At 48.8% G+C, this 18349-nt stretch overlaps 1 protein-coding gene and 1 non-coding gene across 5 annotated transcripts in view; one reads left to right on the top strand and one right to left on the bottom strand.

Moving 5' to 3' along the window:
• Positions 1-1339: 1339 nt before the first annotated feature.
• Positions 1340-1415, bottom strand: TRNAT-GGU (transfer RNA threonine (anticodon GGU)). Its single transcript has one exon. It is a non-coding gene; the product is annotated as a tRNA-Thr (tRNA).
• Positions 1416-2348: 933 nt separating this feature from the next.
• UMODL1 (uromodulin like 1) overlaps positions 2349-18349 on the top strand; it is a 65123-nt gene continuing 49122 nt past the window's right edge. For 3 of the 4 annotated variants that reach the window (XM_066259317.1, XM_066259318.1, XM_066259316.1), the window contains exons 1-6: positions 2349-2481; positions 6270-6512; positions 11747-11908; positions 13701-13822; positions 15056-15242; positions 17070-17210. In XM_066259317.1, coding sequence (XP_066115414.1) covers positions 2406-2481; positions 6270-6512; positions 11747-11908; positions 13701-13822; positions 15056-15242; positions 17070-17210 — 931 coding nt within the window. In that variant the 5' untranslated portion in view covers positions 2349-2405. The remainder of the gene's footprint in view (positions 2482-6269; positions 6513-11746; positions 11909-13700; positions 13823-15055; positions 15243-17069; positions 17211-18349) is intronic. The other variant, XM_066259319.1, reaches the window with a different exon arrangement.

Below are 18349 nucleotides of genomic sequence, written 5' to 3'. Positions count from 1 at the left end.
GTTTGCATAGATTCTAGTGTTGCCCCAAATGCATCCCCCACCCCTTCATTCGAGGGGTTTTTGATGATATAAGTTTTAATATAAAAAGAAAGCATGCACAATGATATTTTATGGGGAATTCCAAATTAGCAACCTGGTAAAATGTTTTGACTTTGCTCCCCCCTCTCTTGGGCCTGTGACTGGATGGTCTCCTGGTTGGTACCATGACCAGATAGGGAGTGGAGTGGAGCATGAAGGGCTCAGGTTTCAGGGTTCAAATTCCTACTCACTGGCTGTGTGGCCTCTTAGACCCTCAGTTTCTTTTTCTGTGCAATAGGAATAAGGAATCTACTTCATAAGGTGGTCTTGATGAAAGAAAATGGTGCATAGCACCAACTTCAGTTTTAAAATGTATTATCACCCTTCGTTTCACCTTTGTATTTTATAGAAATGGTTGTACATTATAGAAGCAAATATTCTAAAAGATGATATAATAGATTATCATAATACAGATTCATCCCACATTTTTAAACATTCAAATTTACCTATATTATAATATATTTTTTATTTATTCTGTTAGTACTAATTAAATTTTATTTTCTTCACTATTATATTATAGCCTTAAAGTGTGTTTTTTTTCTATTGAAACTTTTTTTTAACCTCTATTCCAACACAGTCAGTGAGTCAATCCTGCTCTCTAGATAAAGGGAGACTCGGGCTGAGCCCCTTAACACCACAATTATTTCCAGCTCCTTTTTTGTGTGTGTGTTCTTGTCTTAGCATGCCCATTTAGCCATTAACATTGTAAATACAACAGTTAATCAACTCAGAGGTTAATCTACTGAGAATAAAACATAGCAACAATGCTGATGTGGGCGCCAGGCTAGAAGCTCCCCTCTGGAAAAGCTGGTTAGTATTTCAGACACAAGGGACTTAGACTTCTGAACCACTGGCCAAAATGGGTCTTTGTTGCCCTCATTGGATGTTTTCTCAGCAGAACTAATGAGATCTTCACTCAGTGTTAAAAATCATGACTCAGTTTTTTTTTGTTTGTTTTTTTGTATTTTTCTGAAGCTGGAAACGGGGAGAGACAGTCAGACAGGGAGAGACAGTCAGACAGACTCCTGCATGTGCCCGACTGGGATCCACCCGGCACGCCCACCAGGGGGCAACGCTCTGCCCCTCTGGGGCGTCGCTCTGCCGCGACCAGAGCCACACTAACGCCTGGGGCAGAGACCAAGGAGCCATCCCCAGCGCCCCATCTTTGCTCCAATGGAGCCTCGGCTGCGGGAGGGGAAGAGAGAGACAGAGAGGAAGGAGAGGGGGAGGGGTGGAGAAGCAGATGGGCGCTTCTCCTGTGTGCCCTGGCCGGGAATCGAACCCGGGTCCTCCGCACACCAGGCCGACGCTCTACCACTGAGCCAACCGGCCAGGGCCAACTCAGTTTTCAGTATCAAGCCCTGAAGGACAACCCATCCGGAGAAGGAGAAACAGCACCCATTAGACAGGATTTCATGCGAAATTTTAAAATTCATTTTATACACATGACGGCCATGGAAATAAAACAAAAATCAGCCATCATTCTATCACCCCTCACTATGTGTTCTTTTATTCCTGTGGCCCTTTCAGGATCGTGCCCATGTTTCCACGGTCACACAGAGTCGTACTCTTCATGGGGACAGAGCTGTATGAGCTGCTGCTTTGACTTTGCACCATGAAGTTTTGTTTTCCTTCTGCGCAGGGCCTTCAGCTGAGCTTGCCCTATCTGGGGGAGGCCATGTCCAGAGGCCCTGTTGTAATTTACTTTCTTGCTTTTCTGCAATGGCTCACTCGATGACTCGCTACTTTTCCATTTTAAATTCTGACAAGTCACTCACATCTCTGGGACTGCAGCTTCCTGGCCCTCAGGCAGCTAGATCCTCAGGCGAGATCATTGGGTTAAGCCATAGGGACAATTTCATGGCTTTTGATCTGTACTGTCCACTTGTGGGAAGGATGCTCTTTTGAATCTGATGGACCACTTTGATCTGACGCTGTTTTCTCCTGCCAGCTCGCTCTGATAAGGTTCAGAGAATACTTTGTATTTGATGGAGTCAGATTCGGGCCTGAAATGTGTTTTCTGCGTAACAGCAAGATGGGACCCAGCGATGTAGCCTGGCTTTTGGGTACTCACCTTTCCTCAAAGATGCCATCTGCCTGGAGTGAGAATGTGCTATGACACACAGGTGCCCCTGGGGACACCGTTGTGGCAGTGGCAGGCATTAATGAGCAAGCATAAGGGACCGCTCCCTGGGAGCGCTCCCTCTGAAGCCATTGCCACTGTCGGCAGCACAGGAAACAGAAGGGCCCTTTCTCTGGTCTGGGCGGCCTGGGCCCCTTGGTGCTTCTGCTCAGGAGAGGCCCAGAACCACCACCACTGCCCAGCCATGCTCAGGACCCTTGGGCTGGCCCTGCTGCCTCTGCTCAGCACCGTTGGCTCCAGCCAGGCCAGCGGCTTCACAGGTGAGGGACCTGGGCTCGGTGGTGCTGGAAGAGGGGGTTCCTGGAAGCAGGTCTCGGTGGGTAAGGATGGCAGCCCTGCTGAACGCTGGGCAGGCAAGGACACTTCTGCTCTGAGAGGTAGCATCTGTTCCTTTTCACTAGACCTTCTTGTAACCACAAAAGAGGTGGCGTGTTTGCCTCTGAATCACCTGGGGGGTCTGCGGGGTTCAAATGCAGAATCTAATTCACTGGATCTGGGTGGGGCTTGGAGCTGTGCATTTCTGCTGGTCGTGTGGGTGGTGCCGGTCCACGGGCCACACTGAGAGGAGACACAGCATTGAGGTCTCCGGACCCTAGTGTCCTCAACTTACAGAGAAGGAGATGGAGGCCCAGATGGTCAGGAATTTGACCAAGGCCACACAGTGGCTGAGGGCAGAGTTTCCACCAGAGCAATCCTGATGGGGAGGCAGCATCATGAAGTGGGCTTTTCTGTCCATCTGTCCCTCAATTGAGCTCTGCGGTAAATGAGGACCAAAGTGGCCGGTGGGGGGGGGGGGGGAGTGAGGAGCTGAGCGAGCGTACCTGTCCAAAGCCTTTGCGAGGCACATGGTCTGCTGCTAAAAAAAACACCCAAAAAACCAAATTGAATTTCTGAAACCCCAGATTCTGGGATTGATATCTGAAAACTTTTGAATCATTTTACTCCTGAAAGCTATCTTACTCAGTTGGGAACTCAAACAGATCTATTTTGTTCCTGTAATTAACTTTAGTTTTGTTCCTGTTTAAAGTTTTTTCACCCATAAGTAGGATTTTGGTTCCATTGTGATTGTTTTCCCTTGATGTTTCCTTTGGAATGGGTCACATGTAAGCCACACAGCTCAGTGGCAGAATATGTGGAACTAGCGCGAAGCTAAAGGAGATGTCTCGTGAACCCCAGCTGCACAAGTGAGGCCATGGGGAACAGAAGCTCAGGGTGGCTCCTCTATGTGGTCTAGCTTACTTACTGGGTACTGCCTTTACAGGAATTATTTCAGTTAATTCTACAACTCAGGGCTAGTACTTTTGTTTTGTTTTGTTTTGTTTTTTTACAGGGACAGAGAGAGAGTCAGAGTGAGGGATAGACAAGGATAGACAGACAGGAACGGAGAGAGATGAGAAGCATCAATCATCAGTTTTTTCATCGTGACACCTTAGTTGTTCATTGATTGCTTTCTCATATGTGCCCTGAACGCGGGCCTTCAGCAGACCGAGTAACCTCTTGCTCGAGCCAGTGACCTTGGGTCCAAGCTGGTGAGTTTTTTGCTCAAGCCAGATGAGCCCGCATTCAAGCAGGTGACCTCGGGGTCTCAAACCTGGGCCCTCCGCATCCCAGTCCAACACTCTATCCACTGCGCCACTGCCTGGTCAGGCCATAGCTAGCACTTTACAAATGACAAGACTGGGGCACTGGAAGGGCTTGAAACAGGTTCAGAATCATACAGCTGGTATTTGTAAAGCTGGTGTGAACAGGGCCCAGGCTGATTTTGGAGTGTGAAGATGTCCCACCTCTGAGACTGGAACCCAGGACCCCAACTTCCATGCTGATGGCTCATGAAGGGATTTACTGAATGGCAGGATCTGCTAAGAAGTCAGGTTTGGAGATGACCCAGCAGTCTCTGGGAGTATATATATAAAAAAAACAAAACAAGTTGCTCCCAAGTGCAGTTTCACAGGAGATGTGTGTGTGTGTGTGCATGTGTGGTGTGTGTGCTAATGGTTAGCTGAGACCTTGTCACAAACAGATGGGAACTGGTGACTCTCTATAGACAGGGATGTGTAACCTTCATTAGTGGTTGGCATCTCGTCTTAGGTTTAGGTGAAAAACAAAATCTAGGTTCATTGTGCCAAATTCTCCATCCAGGATGTCCTTGCACTATGTCTTATTACTGATCACTCAAACTTTCACAGTGGCCACTGTCCCCAGTTCTTCATCCAAGTCACTGGTAAACTTTGGACCAAATAACCCTGGACTTGGAGGCTGATTTCTCCTGCTTCACCCACATAATGAGGGGCTTCCCATTCCTTCCCAAAGCTTAGTATAACCCACCCCTTAGGTGGAGATGGGCAACAGGTGTCTCTATTCCCAGAGGCCCTGCCACCTGCCATGGTGATGGGGAGGCAGCCAAGTGGCTCACATGGCTGTGGGGTGGGCTCGTTCTGGGGCTGGGGAGTTTCAGCACTGTATTCAGCCCAGAGTAAGGCTGTGGGCTTTCTCACCAGCACAGGCTCAGACCATTTATCCTGGGAACCACTGACTCCCTGAGTCTCACTTTCTGCTGTGAGGCCAAAGAAAGGAGCCTTCAGGGGTGTGCCTGGTGTTGGGGATGAAGATGATTCCTGCTGTCAGCCTGAGTTCTTACCCAGACACCCAGCTTCTCACTGAGGGTTGTACACTATGCAATTGGGTGCTTCCCCATTGGCTGTGCAGTTTCATCAAGCGTGGAGCTCAGAGATTGAGAATCTGAAAATGTGAAGTATGTTCAGACCATGTATCCATCCTGCACTGAGAGCCCCAAGTGCAGAGACTCGGTGCTGGCTGCATGGGTTCCCGGGAGCTGCCTAGACAAAGTACCACAGGCTGGGGGCTTAGATAGCAGGATTCTTCCCTCAGTTCTAGAGTCCAGGAGTCTGAGATCAAAGTGACAGCCATCCTCCTGATGGCTATGAGAGAAACTCTGTCCCATCCTCAACCTCCACTCCTGCTGGCTTCCTGGCAACCTAGGGGTTCTGTGGCTCATAGAAGTATCACCTCAATCTCTGCCTTCATCATTACATGGCTTCCCTGTGTGCATTCCAGTCTCTGTGTCCAAATGTCATCTTATATAAGGATACCTGTCCTATTGGATGGAGGCCACCTTATTCTAATATAACCTCATCTTAACTAATTATATCTGCAAAACCCCTATTTCTAGTTAAGGTCACATTGTAAAACACCGGGAGTGAGGACTTCAACATACGACTTTTGGGTGGATGTGGGATGTAATTCAGCCCGTAACAGTCCCTGCAATGTGAGACAACAGAAGCCCCTCGGGCAGACTGGACACCCCAGGTGCCACAGGGCCCATGACAAAGAGGCACAGGGTTGGTGATGGTAGTGGGTGCCTCAGGGTCAGAGAGCTGAGTGAGTGTGGTGATAAAGGGGCCTTGGGCACAGGGACCTGCAGTGTCATCCTACAGTGGGCACTATGCCCTCATTTATTGATGAAGACTAACACTTGGCCTGAACTTTACCATCTATGGCCCCTCACGTTTGCTTAAGATTTTTGTTTGTTTGTGTTCTATATCATTTCATAAAGGGATGTCATTGTCATCCGAGCCTGGTGCGTAGTAAGCCTTCAGATATAGTTCTTGTGGGATTGTTACTGATGCGTTTCCCATGTGACAAAATGTGGCTCATGGAGACCGAGACATGTACTAGATTCTCTGGCGGCAGAATCACAAAGCACAGAGCAGAAAAGGGGACCTGAGCCCTGGAAGTCTGGCTCCCTTGTGTCTCTGTGCACCCCGGAGTTGTGGGCAGTGTGGTGTGTCCTGGTGGCAGATCCACCTTCTGTGCAGGCGAGTTTCTTCGTGGGCAGGTCTCTGTTTCCGCTTTATCCCTTCCAGCTTATGTTGCTGCCCTGACTTCTCAGCGGGCAGGTGGGCAGGTTCTGAGGGTTTGCACAGGGTCAGGGGTCTTGCTTCATTTGCTCCTGCAGAAGTGAAGACTTCAATTTGATTCTGGTGCTTGCTCTCTCTTTGGTTCCTCTGTTCTCCTTCCCCCTTTGCAGAGAAAGGCCTGTCCTTGCTGAGCTACCAGCTGTGCAACTACAGCGTGACCCAAAATGTCCAGAAAGTGGAGGCGGTCCGGATGTCCCATGTGACCTATGCCCCTTGTGGCGGTTGGATCCCGTGGAGGCGGTGCCCTAAGACCATTTACAAGACCCGATACCTGGCAGTGGATGTCCCTGAATCCAGAAATGTGACCGACTGCTGCGAGGGCTATGAGCAGCTGGGTCTCTACTGCGTCCTGCGTGAGTCCAGGGCCGCGGGCGGGCTGCAGAACACTCCTCCATTTCCTTCTCCCTGGGAATCCTGATGAGTCTTGGGATAGTCATCATTCACATCCCTTAGCACTGAACTTAGTAGATCCTTCTGGAATGCTGGTTTTCAACTTTGAACATCAGGAGCATCTGGAGGGCTTGTCCAAGCACAGATCATGGGCCCCACCCCTGGACTCCAGTAAGTAGGTCAGGGGTGAAGTACCAGTTCCCAGGTGGTGCTGGTGCTGCTCACTCGAGGGCCCCAATTTAAGAACCATTGTTCTGGAGCAGTGGTTTTCAGACCTGATTGCACACTGAAGGCCCCTGGGCAGCTTTGAAAATGCTGATGCCTGTGTCCTGCCTACAGAAATTGTGATGGAGTTGGTCCGGGGCATAGGTTAGGCGTTGGGATGATCTTTTTTTTTTAAATTAAGTGAGAACAGGAGAGACAGAGAGTCAGACTCTCACATGTGCCCCAACTGGGATCTACCTGGCAAGCTCCCTATGGGGGGGGGTGCTCTTCCCATCTGGGGCATTGCTCCATTGCTAGGCAACTGAGATATTTTTAGCACCTGGGCCAACTCGGTCGAATCAGTTGAGCTATGGCTGCAGGAGTGGGGAGAAGAGGGGGAGAAAGGGGAGGATGGAGAAGCAGATGGTCACCCCTCCTGTGTGCCCTGACTGGAAATCAAACCCAAGACATCCACAGAGTGGACCGACGTTCTACCACTGAGCCAACTAGCCAGGGTCAGGCATTGGGATGATTTTAAAGCTCCCTAAGCACTAACCTGTGCCTGAGTTTGAGAACCAATTTTGTCATCTCTTCTGTGTTAGCAGTCACCCTTTTCTTTTTAAAAGTTGCAGTGGATGCTTTCTTTATCTGAAATCCTAATCTGAACTCCACTATGTGAAAGAGATGGAAGAAGCCCCTTCATAACCCCTCTCAACTGCTTAGAGGCCCCTAAGTCCTGTCATTTCTCCAGTGTGGTTTGGAAGATGCTGGGCATGGTTACCAGGGTGATCAGTGTGGCTATGCCAGACCTGTGTCTGAGGCCAGGTGAGTTGTGCTGTGTGAGGGTTCAGAGCTCAGCCTCTCGATATGAAGGGAACTTTCCAGAAGACCTCATTCAGGGGAAAGAGTGCATATGTGAGTGTGTGGGTAGTGGTGATTGTTACATTTGAGTCAATACCAGATCTCAGATGAGTTTCTGAGCAGTCAGATGGTCCCCCTGTCCCCACCCTGTCATAGAGGAGGAGTGAGAAGGGTGTGACTCTAATGAATGTCAACAGGGTCATCCCAAGCTGTGAGGGTGGCTGCCCCCAGAATACAGAAAGTATCAGGTCAGGGAGCCATGAGGGGTATCTCATGTGGCCCACACCTGGGGCACGAGCGAGTACAGCATCGGCTAGGGTGTGTGGACATTGCACATCAGGGGTACTGACTTCCTCCCCACACCTGGGGTCCAGGATGCAGTCTTGTGTTCTGCAGACCCTGCAGAAGGCTGCGTGGGCTTGGCTCGCTGAGTCATCCTGTGCCTGCCTTCCTCAGGTCCCCTAAACAACTCAACAACCAATGATTTAAAATAGAAAGAGTGTTATGAGGACACATGTGATATTTCTTTTAGCCTAAATGACTTGTTCATTTTTTTTAATTCAGCATTAGGAACACAATGGTAACTCCTACACTATTTTATTTAAAAATTATCTTCTTACTATAATTTTACATATAAATACATGAGCCATGCAGAAAATATGGAAACAGAGAAGAATCTTCCAGAGGACAGGGATACCTGCCACCTTCTACAGACCCTGTTCAGAGGGCCAGGCACAGAGATGTCCTGAGGACTCAGGGTTGCATATTAAAATACCAGTATCACTAACGCTGCCACCACCCATAAAAACCAGACAGGGCTGGCTGACCACAGGGCCCATGGCTTGGTGCCATTATATATTCATGTTGTTTTTCTAAAGGGCACTTGAAGGGAGGAGCTGTCCCCTGCAGGTCCTGCCCAGGTGCTGGGTAAAAGGAGTCCCTTCCTATTCTGACACTAGCCCCCTCTCCGCTCTCCCTGTCTTCAAGGGCCATGTGCACAAAGGGGCGACCAGCTGAACTGCTGCCCCTGCCCTGGGAGCCCCTCTCTTCCCGGGGGATGGAGGCTCTCATTATTTATGGTGACCTTGGGGCCTGTGGCACCTTGGTACAATGCATTAGAATCCAGTGAAAGAAGGAAGGTGTGGCCCTGCTCCGTTTGTCTTCACCTGTGAAGGCCACACAGTCAGAGACATGCAAGTTGTTGTTGGGGCTAGTGAGGTCACAGGTCCAGTGGCCTAGGGGAGAACCCAGGATTGGCTAAGCCACACCAGCCCCAGCACCAAAGGCTGACCTTTCTCTAAGGGCTGCTGTTCTGCTGAGCTAAACAAGTAAAGTCCCAAAGGAAGGTAGGGAGGTTGGTGTTCCTTCCCTGCCACCTGCTGCTCATCTTCTTTCCCCTCAACAAACCAGCTGCCAAGAAATGTTTCTCATGGGACATCGACCCCACTTCTAAAGTGTTAGCACTTTTAATCTGGAATTCACCGGGTGGGGGGAGGGTCAGAATATTCTAGTTAGAAAGTCCAGTGAGCAGGGCTGCTCTGGGAGTTAAGTAGAAATGTGGCTGGAGTAGGAGAGTGGGGATGTAGGTGGACACACTGAGCAATTCTTCCCACTTCCGTGCTCAGGGCCAGTGCATGGGCAGCTGGAGCTTTCCATGGTGAAAGCATTTACTCCACAGGTATTGGCAATATGGCCTTTTCCACACTGGTACAGATTCTTCAGGGCTTGACAGGTCAGAGCTCATTTAGAGAAGCCTGGTGACAGGCTGGATTTTTGGAACCTGAAGAGAGAATTCTCTGTAAGTGATGCCTCAACCTGCTAGTTGTTTTGTACAGAATGGGGCAGAAGCCAAAATCTGTATGTGGTAGCTATGGGGAGAGCCTGGGAATTTGGGGAGAACAGGAGGACTTCCAGGCCTCCCCCTGGGCGTGAGGTGACTTGTGTGTTCACAGCCTGGTGCTCTCAGCTCAGAGCCCTCATCTCTAGGCAGCAGCAAGGCCTCAGACTAACTTCCTTCTCTCTTCTTTCCCCTCCCACTCAACAACCGATCAACTAAAAAGGGAAGAACATTATGAGAACACAAGTGATGCCTTTCAGTCTAAATGACTTTCAATTTCTAAAAATACAGCATTTGAGATGCAATGATAGCTCATACATTATTTTCTTTAAATGTATCTTTGTACTAGCATTACAAAAACTAATAAGTCACGCAGAAAATCCAAAAATATAGAAAAGAACACAGAGACATTATCCATAAGGCACCCCCCTCCCCAAGCATAGCCAACAGTGAATATTTTCTTCTATCTTCATTCAGAGCAGACATTTTGCAAAAGCATGGTCACCCTGTTCGAGATTTTTCTGTAACATGCTTTTACCATTTAGCAATGTATCTGGACTACGTTTCATATCAATAAATAATTGTCCTGAAGCATGATTCAATGGCCACATGGCATTACCTCATATGGATGTATCAGCATGAAGCAATCTCCTACCATTTAACATCTAGTTGCTTCCAAGTTTTCATTATTATAAATAATGCTGTGATGAGTGTCCAACAGTCCCAATACCACTACGCATACGCTGAGTTATTCCCTCAGATCCAAGTTGCAGGGGTAGAACTAACTGAGTGAGCATCTTAGCTGATGCTCACCAACTGCAGGGACACCCTGGTTCCCACTCAGCCCATCCTCACCACGAGCCCATCATCATGATAGAGGACCCCACTGCACCTGGAGACTACCTCAAACTCCACATCCCTCCCAGGTTGAGATCAGGGCCTCTTTGGGGAAGGAAGACATCTGGGGAGGAGACGAGAGTGGGAATGATATCCCAGAAGGATCCATTTGAGTCCAGGAGACCTGAGTGCTGCTGCTCAGACAGAAATCTCTGGTGGTTAGTCCCCAGGAACCATGACTAAATTGGGTTGCCAGGCACTGGGCAGTCCTGTTTCATTATTTGTGTTAAGGTAGTGGAAGGAGAAGGAGATTTCTGACTGTCTACAAAGTTAAAATTGTTGACTGTCCTTTTAGGCTCTCAGTGAGTACCAGCCCTGTGATAAGGAAGGGCTGGAGTCCCAGTAGTGGTCAGATCAAGATGAACTTGAAATTGAAAATATGTCTGTTGTGAACAGCCATTTTTGGGAGCTGGTTTTGCTTGGTGATCTGTAATTTCTTTTCATTTAAATAAACCTTTCAGTTTAGAATAGTTTAGATTGACAGACAAGTTGCAAAGATGGTGGAGAGAGTTCTCCCATACCCTTCAATAGTGTCCCCTAGTGTTAGTGTCTTGTGTTACCATGGTTCACGTGTACTGCCTCCCCCCCAGGAACTGACATGGTGCACTGCTATTAGTTCAACTGAATACTTCATCTGAATTTCACTTTTCTTTCTCCTGAAGTCATTTTTCTGTCCTGGAAGCCATCTCACATTTAGTCTCATGTCTCCTTAGCCCTGGGGCCTATGGTTTTTATGATGGGGGAGAAAGCAAAAACCTTTGGGTCCTTAGTTAGTGATCCCACAGGGAGCCTGGCACTTCTGTCTCAGTGGCTCGCCCCAAAGCCAGTTTTTGTGTGGCAACTTCTCCAGGACTTCAGACATCAGAATGCCACTAGCTAGACCTGGCCATGGCCCTTGAGTGGATGCCTTGTGTGCCTCTACAAACCGCAGACAGAGCCTGACCAGGCGGTGGCGCAGTGGATAGAGCATCGGACTGGGATGCAGAGGACCCAGGTTCGAGACCCCAAGGTCGCCAGATTGAGCACGGGCTCATCTGGTTTGAGCAAAAAGCCCACCAGCTTGAACCCAAGGTCGCTGGCTCCAGCAAGGGGTTACTCGGTCTGCTGAAGGCCCACGGTCAAGGCACATATGGGAAAGCAATCAATGAACGACTAAGGTGTTGCAACATGCAATGAAAAACTGATGATTGATGCTTCTCATCTCTCTCCGTTCCTGTCTGTCTGTCCCTGTCTATCTCTCTCTCTCTCTGAAAAAACAAACAAACAAACAAACAAACAAAAAAAGCAAAAACAAACCGCAGACAGAATTGGTATCAGGAGGTACCCAGATGTGATGCCTGAGCAGCTCACTCAGCTTTTATTGCTAACACCATTAACTGCTCATTACTTTCTCCCCAGCCCTGAATCGGTCCTGGGAGTTTGCGTCAAGACCTGGAGTCTGCCCTAAAGTGGGACAGGAAGTGTCCACCTTGCCCTGTATTATGGATGCTGACTGCCCTGGACTTCAGAAATGCTGCCCCTTGTCATGGGGCCACCGCTGTGTGGCTCCCACACCTCAAGGTAGGACTGAGTCCTGCAGCAAAGGTGTCCAGTTAGGCAGTTGCTGGTGGGCTGCGGCTGGCTCTGATCTGGTGAAGGCAGAGAGGGGAACAGTTTCCAGGAATACCAGCCGATGTCATGATGTCATGTGGGGCCTGTAGCTGTGTGCAAGGCACATCCCACTTCTGCTCAATGCAACGCCTCTGTCAAAATCTGGCCACTGATGTCTAAGAGAGAGAGGAGTGCTCACAGGCACTCTGAATGGGGAAGACATTTCTGGCAGAGCAGTGACTCTCCCAAGTGTCCCAAGTTCACCTGGGGAGCCCTAGAGCTCTGGGCGGCACTTATTAGAAGCTGACCTGCCTCACAGTAAGAAAGTGTGCAGCTGCTCCTGAAACACCACAGGGACCCAAAATCCTGCTCACAGCACCTGCTTGGCAGGTCTGTCTGTCTGGTCTGGAAGGTTCTGGTCTTAACCATGGCTGCTCCCAGAACAGGTTGGTGAAGGTTCAGTGCTAGGGAAAAATAAATCATATATTGGCCTGACCTGTGGTGGTGCAGTGGATAAAGCGTTAACCTGGAAATGCTGAGGTTGCCAGTTTGAAACTCTAGGCTTGCCTGGTCAAGACACATTTGGGAGTTGATGCTTCCTGCTTCTCCCCCCTTTCTCTCTCTCTGTCTATGTCTCTCTTCTCTCTCTCTCTCTCTCCTTTCTAAAATGAATAAATAAAATAAAAAAATTAAAAAAAATTTAAAAATCATATACAATGTGTATTATATATTCTAGTATTAGTATAGTATAAATAATGTAAAGTATTACGTATCACATATTAATGATGCTCTTTTGCTATATACATCACAGTATATATATTTTGTAGACTATATATTGCAGACAGTATTATCTAGTATACATTATCTATAGTAATACCATATTTCCCCATGTATAAGATGCTCCCATGTATAAGATGTACCTTAATTTGGGGGCTCAAATTTGAAAAAAAAGTATCACTTAAAGTTATTGAACTCAATCAAGTTTTATTCATCATAAAATTCATACAACTCCTCATCACTGTCAAAACTCCTATCCACTAGCTTGTCCTCATCTGCGTCTGATGACTTATTATTGTCTTCATATATTACCTCGGCCTCAATTCCATCTATGGCATTTGAAATGCCACAACCACTGTATAAGACATACCCAATTTTGCCTGACCAGGCGGTGGCGCACTGGATAGTGTCGGACTGGGATGTGGAGGACCCAGGTTCGAGACTCTGAGGTTGCCAGCTTGAACCCAAGGTCTTTGGCTTGAGCAACGGGTCAGTCGGTTTGCAGTAGCCCCCCAGTCAAGGCACCTATGAGAAAGCAATCAATGAACAACTAAGGAGTTGCAACAAAGAATTGATGTTTCTCATCTCTCTTCCTTCCTGTCTGTCTGTCCCTATCTGTCCCTCTCTCTGACTCTCTCTGTCTCTGCCACAAAAATAAAATAAAATAAAGTAAAGTAAAATAAAATGAGACACACCCAGTTTTTGGACCCCAAATTTTTAGAAAAAGAGTGCGTCTTATACATGGAAAAATACGGTATGTTATTAATAGTACACGTAGGGTTATATATATGATAATGGAAGAGAAGTGTGGGGCAGGAGGTGGGGGAAGTGTCCTATGCCGGCCAGGCTGCAGACCCTTATGTAGGAAGGGAAAAGCCAAAGGGCCAGCCTCCTGCCTTCCAGGCCTCCTGTTCCACTTCTCACCCCGGGGCCTCTGGTTGCCCCACCTGGTCCTGGATCTGTAACTGCATGTGCCTTCCTGCAGCTCCAGAGAGGACCCTGGTGAGTTCCTGGTACAACGTGACTGTCCTGGTGAAAATGAACTTCCAAGAGCTCCAGCAGGTGGACCCCAGGCTCCTGAACCACATGCGGCTGCTGCACTCTATGGTAGGTGATGGGATAAAGAGCCCCCAGGCACCCCTGCTGGCACACATGGGGGCCTGGTGGGGACTGGGAGTTGGGAGGGAGGTTCCACGAGTGACCCAGATTTGGGTCACTTCCCTACAGAACAGGTGGCACACACACTCACCTCGCTCTGGACTCTCCAGTAAAACAGCTTCTCCTTGACTGCCCCAGCTTGGGGGGGGGGGGTTGTCTCCTCTGAGCTCACTGCTGACAGGGGAAGATGGCTCAACGGGCCAGTGAGAGCATGTCTCAGGAGCCAGACAGCCTGGGCTCAAATCCCATTGCTGTTACTCATCAGCTGTGTGGCCTTGGGCAAATTACCTAACCTCTCTATACTTTAGAGAACACTTCCATTGATTAGAAATAGTCATAATCCTATGGTGACAGTGGCTGTGAGGTTTAAACAGTACATGGAAAGAGCATAAAGAGATGTTAGGCTCTAGAAAGCATTCATATGAAAGGAGAAAGGGATCACTGAAGCTAAAAACATCAGATGTGCACATAAGACCACGGCTTGACGGCCAGCTCTTTAATTGCTGATCTACTTTTCTGTCATAAGCTGTGAAGGTGGGGACTGAAGGGCCAGGGGTTGACCAGTGTTTTCTTTTCAGGGGTGACCATGACACAACACCATAGACTGAGGGGCTTACATAGCAGACATTTATGCTCCTGCAGGTCTGCAGGTGGAGGCCTGAGATCTAAGTGTGAGCAGGGCTGCTCTTTCTGAGGCTGTGAGGGAAGGGTCCCTTCCAAACCCCTCTTCTAGGCTTGTAGGTGGCTGTCTTCTCCTTGTGTCCCCACAACATTTCCTTCTATCAGCATCTGTCTCTGTGTCCAAATCTCTTCTTTGTGTAAGGACACCAGTCAGACTGGGCAAAGGCCCATCCGAATGACCTCATCTTAACTAATTACATCTGCAGGACCCTATTTCCAAATAAGGGCCTATTCAGAAGTCCTGGGGATAGGACTCCAACATAAGGATTTGTGGGGGGAGCACTCCGCAGTCCATGACAACTGGTGTTGCAGAAGTGTTTATAATATGGTTTGCAGGACTTTTACTGGGTTGGTGACAGAAATAAACTATTACAGAGGTTCTTTTCTGCAGACCAGAGTGGTGCGTGTGTAATGAACTCGAACTTCTCCAGGCCTTCGTGTCCCTGTCCTGTCTGACAAGGGCACTTTCTACTGGGTGATGTTCTGACTCTGGCCTCACAGGTCACCAGTGCCCTGAGGCCAGTGGATGCAGCGGTCTACCACCTGCACTCAGCCTGTGGGGACACTTCGACCACAGTGTCAAGGCTGTTGCTGGGCCTGCAGCAGCCGGTGCCCATGGCCAATGTCTCCGCATTGTTGGACAGCATTGTGAAGCGTGTCTATGAAGTGATCAACATCCAGGTGCAAGGTGGTGCTTTCCCTTGATCCTCTCCTTAGTGGTGGTGGTGGGGGGGGGCAGGAGTGGGGCAACAATCTGCCAGGTAAGAGGAAGCTGACCCATTTTAGCTTATTCTGACCCAAACCAAGTTCAAACTCTAAGTGTAAACTCCTTGTCCCCCCCCCCCCCCCCCCCGCCCAGGTTTCTCCTCCCATTCAGGTGGGCGCTGGCGAACAGATCCCAGAACAACACCAAAATTTCTTTCTTCAGTTCTCAGGCTCCTACACTTCCACGTTGTCTTTTCCCCAACCTCACCAAGAACATCCTTGTACCTAGAAGGCCTTGCAGGAGAATTTGTACAAAGTTGAATTTGGTAGAGCATACAGATGTGACCTTGCTTCTGAGAGAAATTACCTGATCATTCTTCTTTTCTTTTCTTTTTTTTTTTCTTTTCTTGTCTTTCTTTTTCTTTCTCTTTTCCCTCTCTCCCTCTTTCCCTCCCTCCCTCTCTCTCTTCCTCCCTCCCTCCCTCCCTCCCTCTCCCTCCCTCCCTTCCTTCCTTCCTTCCTTCCTTCCTTCCTTCCTTCCTTCCTTCCTTCCTTCCTTCTTTCCTTCCTTCCTTCTTTCCTTCCTTTTCTTTCTCTCTCTTTCCTTCTTTTTTCTTTCTTTTGGGTCTATCTTAGAGGTCAGCAAACATTTTCTGAAAAGCATAAAACAGTAAGTACTTCAAGCGGTGGGCCACGTGGCCGCTGTCTCAACTGCTGAGCTGCATGGGCATGGATGGAGCTGTGGACATGGTGTGAGCACATGACCAGCAGAATGTTCTTCCCCACAGCAGGCGGCAACTGAGTTTCCACTCCCTCTGGAGGTGGCTGCTCCTTCTGGTGCAGCTCCTTCTAAGACAGTGAAGGTCACATATAATGGTGCCAGGATCTGGATCATTTAATTCCCCTGAAAATCCACAGATGTTCTTGAGGACCAAACGAGCAGTACCGATAAGAGAAGTGCCTGTCTGGTCTGTCAAGGCCCCGGGCGGAGACCACAGGGGCGTACTGTAGGTGAACAAAGTGGGGTTGTACTGGCAGCGGTGAGAGAAGGCACATCATGGGGTGGGGCAGAGAAGGCACACGAGAAGGCAGATGGGATGTTATGGGACATGGCCATTGACTGGGAGGTTTTGGAGGGGTGGCTTTGTGCTAGAGTGTATGCTGTCAGAAAGTGAGTGGGCATCTCAATAAACCTAGTTTATGGAGAGAGGCAAACTAGCCCGAAGATAAGCTATCATTAGTAAAAAAGTAAGAGTCTCTCCTTTTGCCCAAGGGGGAAGGTGATATTCGGTGGATGACACGGTGGTCATTTTTTCTCTCTGGCTTTGCTGAAATTGTATAGTGGCATGGCTCTGTGTCACTTTATCCTGTGTTCTGTGAGATTGTTTCTGTTGCTAGGATAGTGACAGGGCCCAGCTGAGAGTGACGGGCCACTTCCGAATATTGGGGCTGCTCTGCTCTCCATCTCAGTGAGGAAAGGTGCCCACCCACCAGATAGATTATCGAGCGGGATGTTGGGCCCCACCATTTCTGACCCTTCAGACTCAATAAATCCCCAAAGTGATTCTCACAGGTAACAGCAGCCACCAGTGCCCATTTGGCGGTTGCGGTGAGCACACCATGTGTCCTGAGATGTGGGCCAGCTGCTTGCATGCAGGCGGCCAGGGGGCCTGCGGGCTTTCTCAGACAGGGCTGCCAGAGGCAGCTGGGGCCCACTGCCCAGGCCACTTCCTCAGCTAGTAGGACACATTTTTGGAGGTTAATGAGAATGACCAGGTGGTTGCAACTCACCTATTCTTCTTTTCAATAGACTTCAATGAATGTTTCTATGAGGAACTCAACGGCTGCCCTGAAAGGGAGCTATGTTTAAATGTGGAGGGCTCTTACCAGTGCGACCACCACCCAGAGCCACCGGCCTCGTCTCCCCAGAAGCTGAACTGCACGTGTGAAGGTAAGATGGCGCAGGACTCGCTTAAGGAACCTTTTCAGGCTCAATGGCCCATCGACCACAGAGATCCTCTCTTCTTGCAAAGAGGGACCAGGGGGCTCAGGGGCAGAGAATAGTCCCCTAGTTCTGTATATCGTTCTTAATCTCATATTGTTCTCTTCTCCCCTTCATCCTTTGATCAAACTGATGTTTGTTTATGTGCCACTCACTGTGTGAGATGCTGGTGACAGAAACATGTATGGCTATATCATCATCTCTATGCCCAGGACACTTAGTGGAGAACATGCCAACTGCTGGCCAAGTGTGATGCATAGAAAGTGGTAGGATGCCATGCAACTTATTGTTTAAATTGAGACACCTTTCAGAGTGGAAGGGGCCTGATTAATACTTACATTGGGACCAGGAATAATCTGGACCATCCCTGGGATTACTGATAAATTAGATGCAAAAAGAGAAAGAGGGAGATGAGGCAGAATGTACACGTCTTACCTGAACAATGGAATAGATGGTGATTCCTGAATGAGTAGGGGGAAGACTAGGGTTATTATTATTATTATTATTATTATTATTATAGTTTAAATTGAGAAGGGGTGGAAATTGAGTGGAGAGGCCAGGATGCTGCCTGAGCTGGATATTGGGTGCTGGAGCTCACAGGCGGGCAGAGCTGCATTTGGAAATCTGGGGCCATCCATGTCCAGGTGACATTGCACTATGGGCATGGTTGGGGGAAGTGAGGTGGCTCGGGGACTGTGGCTGAGGATTTCCCCTATTTAGAAGTCAGTATAGGAGGAGGGGCTTGCAAAGAGACTGAGAGAGGTGATAAGGACAGTAGGAAAGAGGCCTTGGGAGTCTGTTCACAATGACAAGGCTCAGAAATCAAGCAGAACTTGGAGGAAGAGGAAGACTCCTAGGAAGGTCTTTTTGAAAGATGGGTGATACCAAAGCAGGCTTGTGTACTGATGGGCAAGACCTAGCCAATTCTTGCAGCTCTGGAGCCCAGGAAATCTTTTTCTCTTCTGAGAAGCTGCTCTTGAACTTCTGCCCTCCCCTTAGGTTAGGGCTTCCCCAGCTGGGGGTGATGGTCACCTGCAGCTGCTCCGATGGCTGGCCTGTGGTCAGGGGAGGCTCAGTGCCCACAGGCT

This window comes from Saccopteryx bilineata, chromosome 2 (genome assembly GCF_036850765.1).
Source record: "Saccopteryx bilineata isolate mSacBil1 chromosome 2, mSacBil1_pri_phased_curated, whole genome shotgun sequence".
In the NCBI taxonomy this organism is placed as follows: Eukaryota; Metazoa; Chordata; class Mammalia; order Chiroptera; family Emballonuridae; genus Saccopteryx; species Saccopteryx bilineata.
The sequence above is the reverse complement of the archived record's forward strand: the minus strand, read 5'-3'. Positions and strand labels throughout refer to the sequence as shown.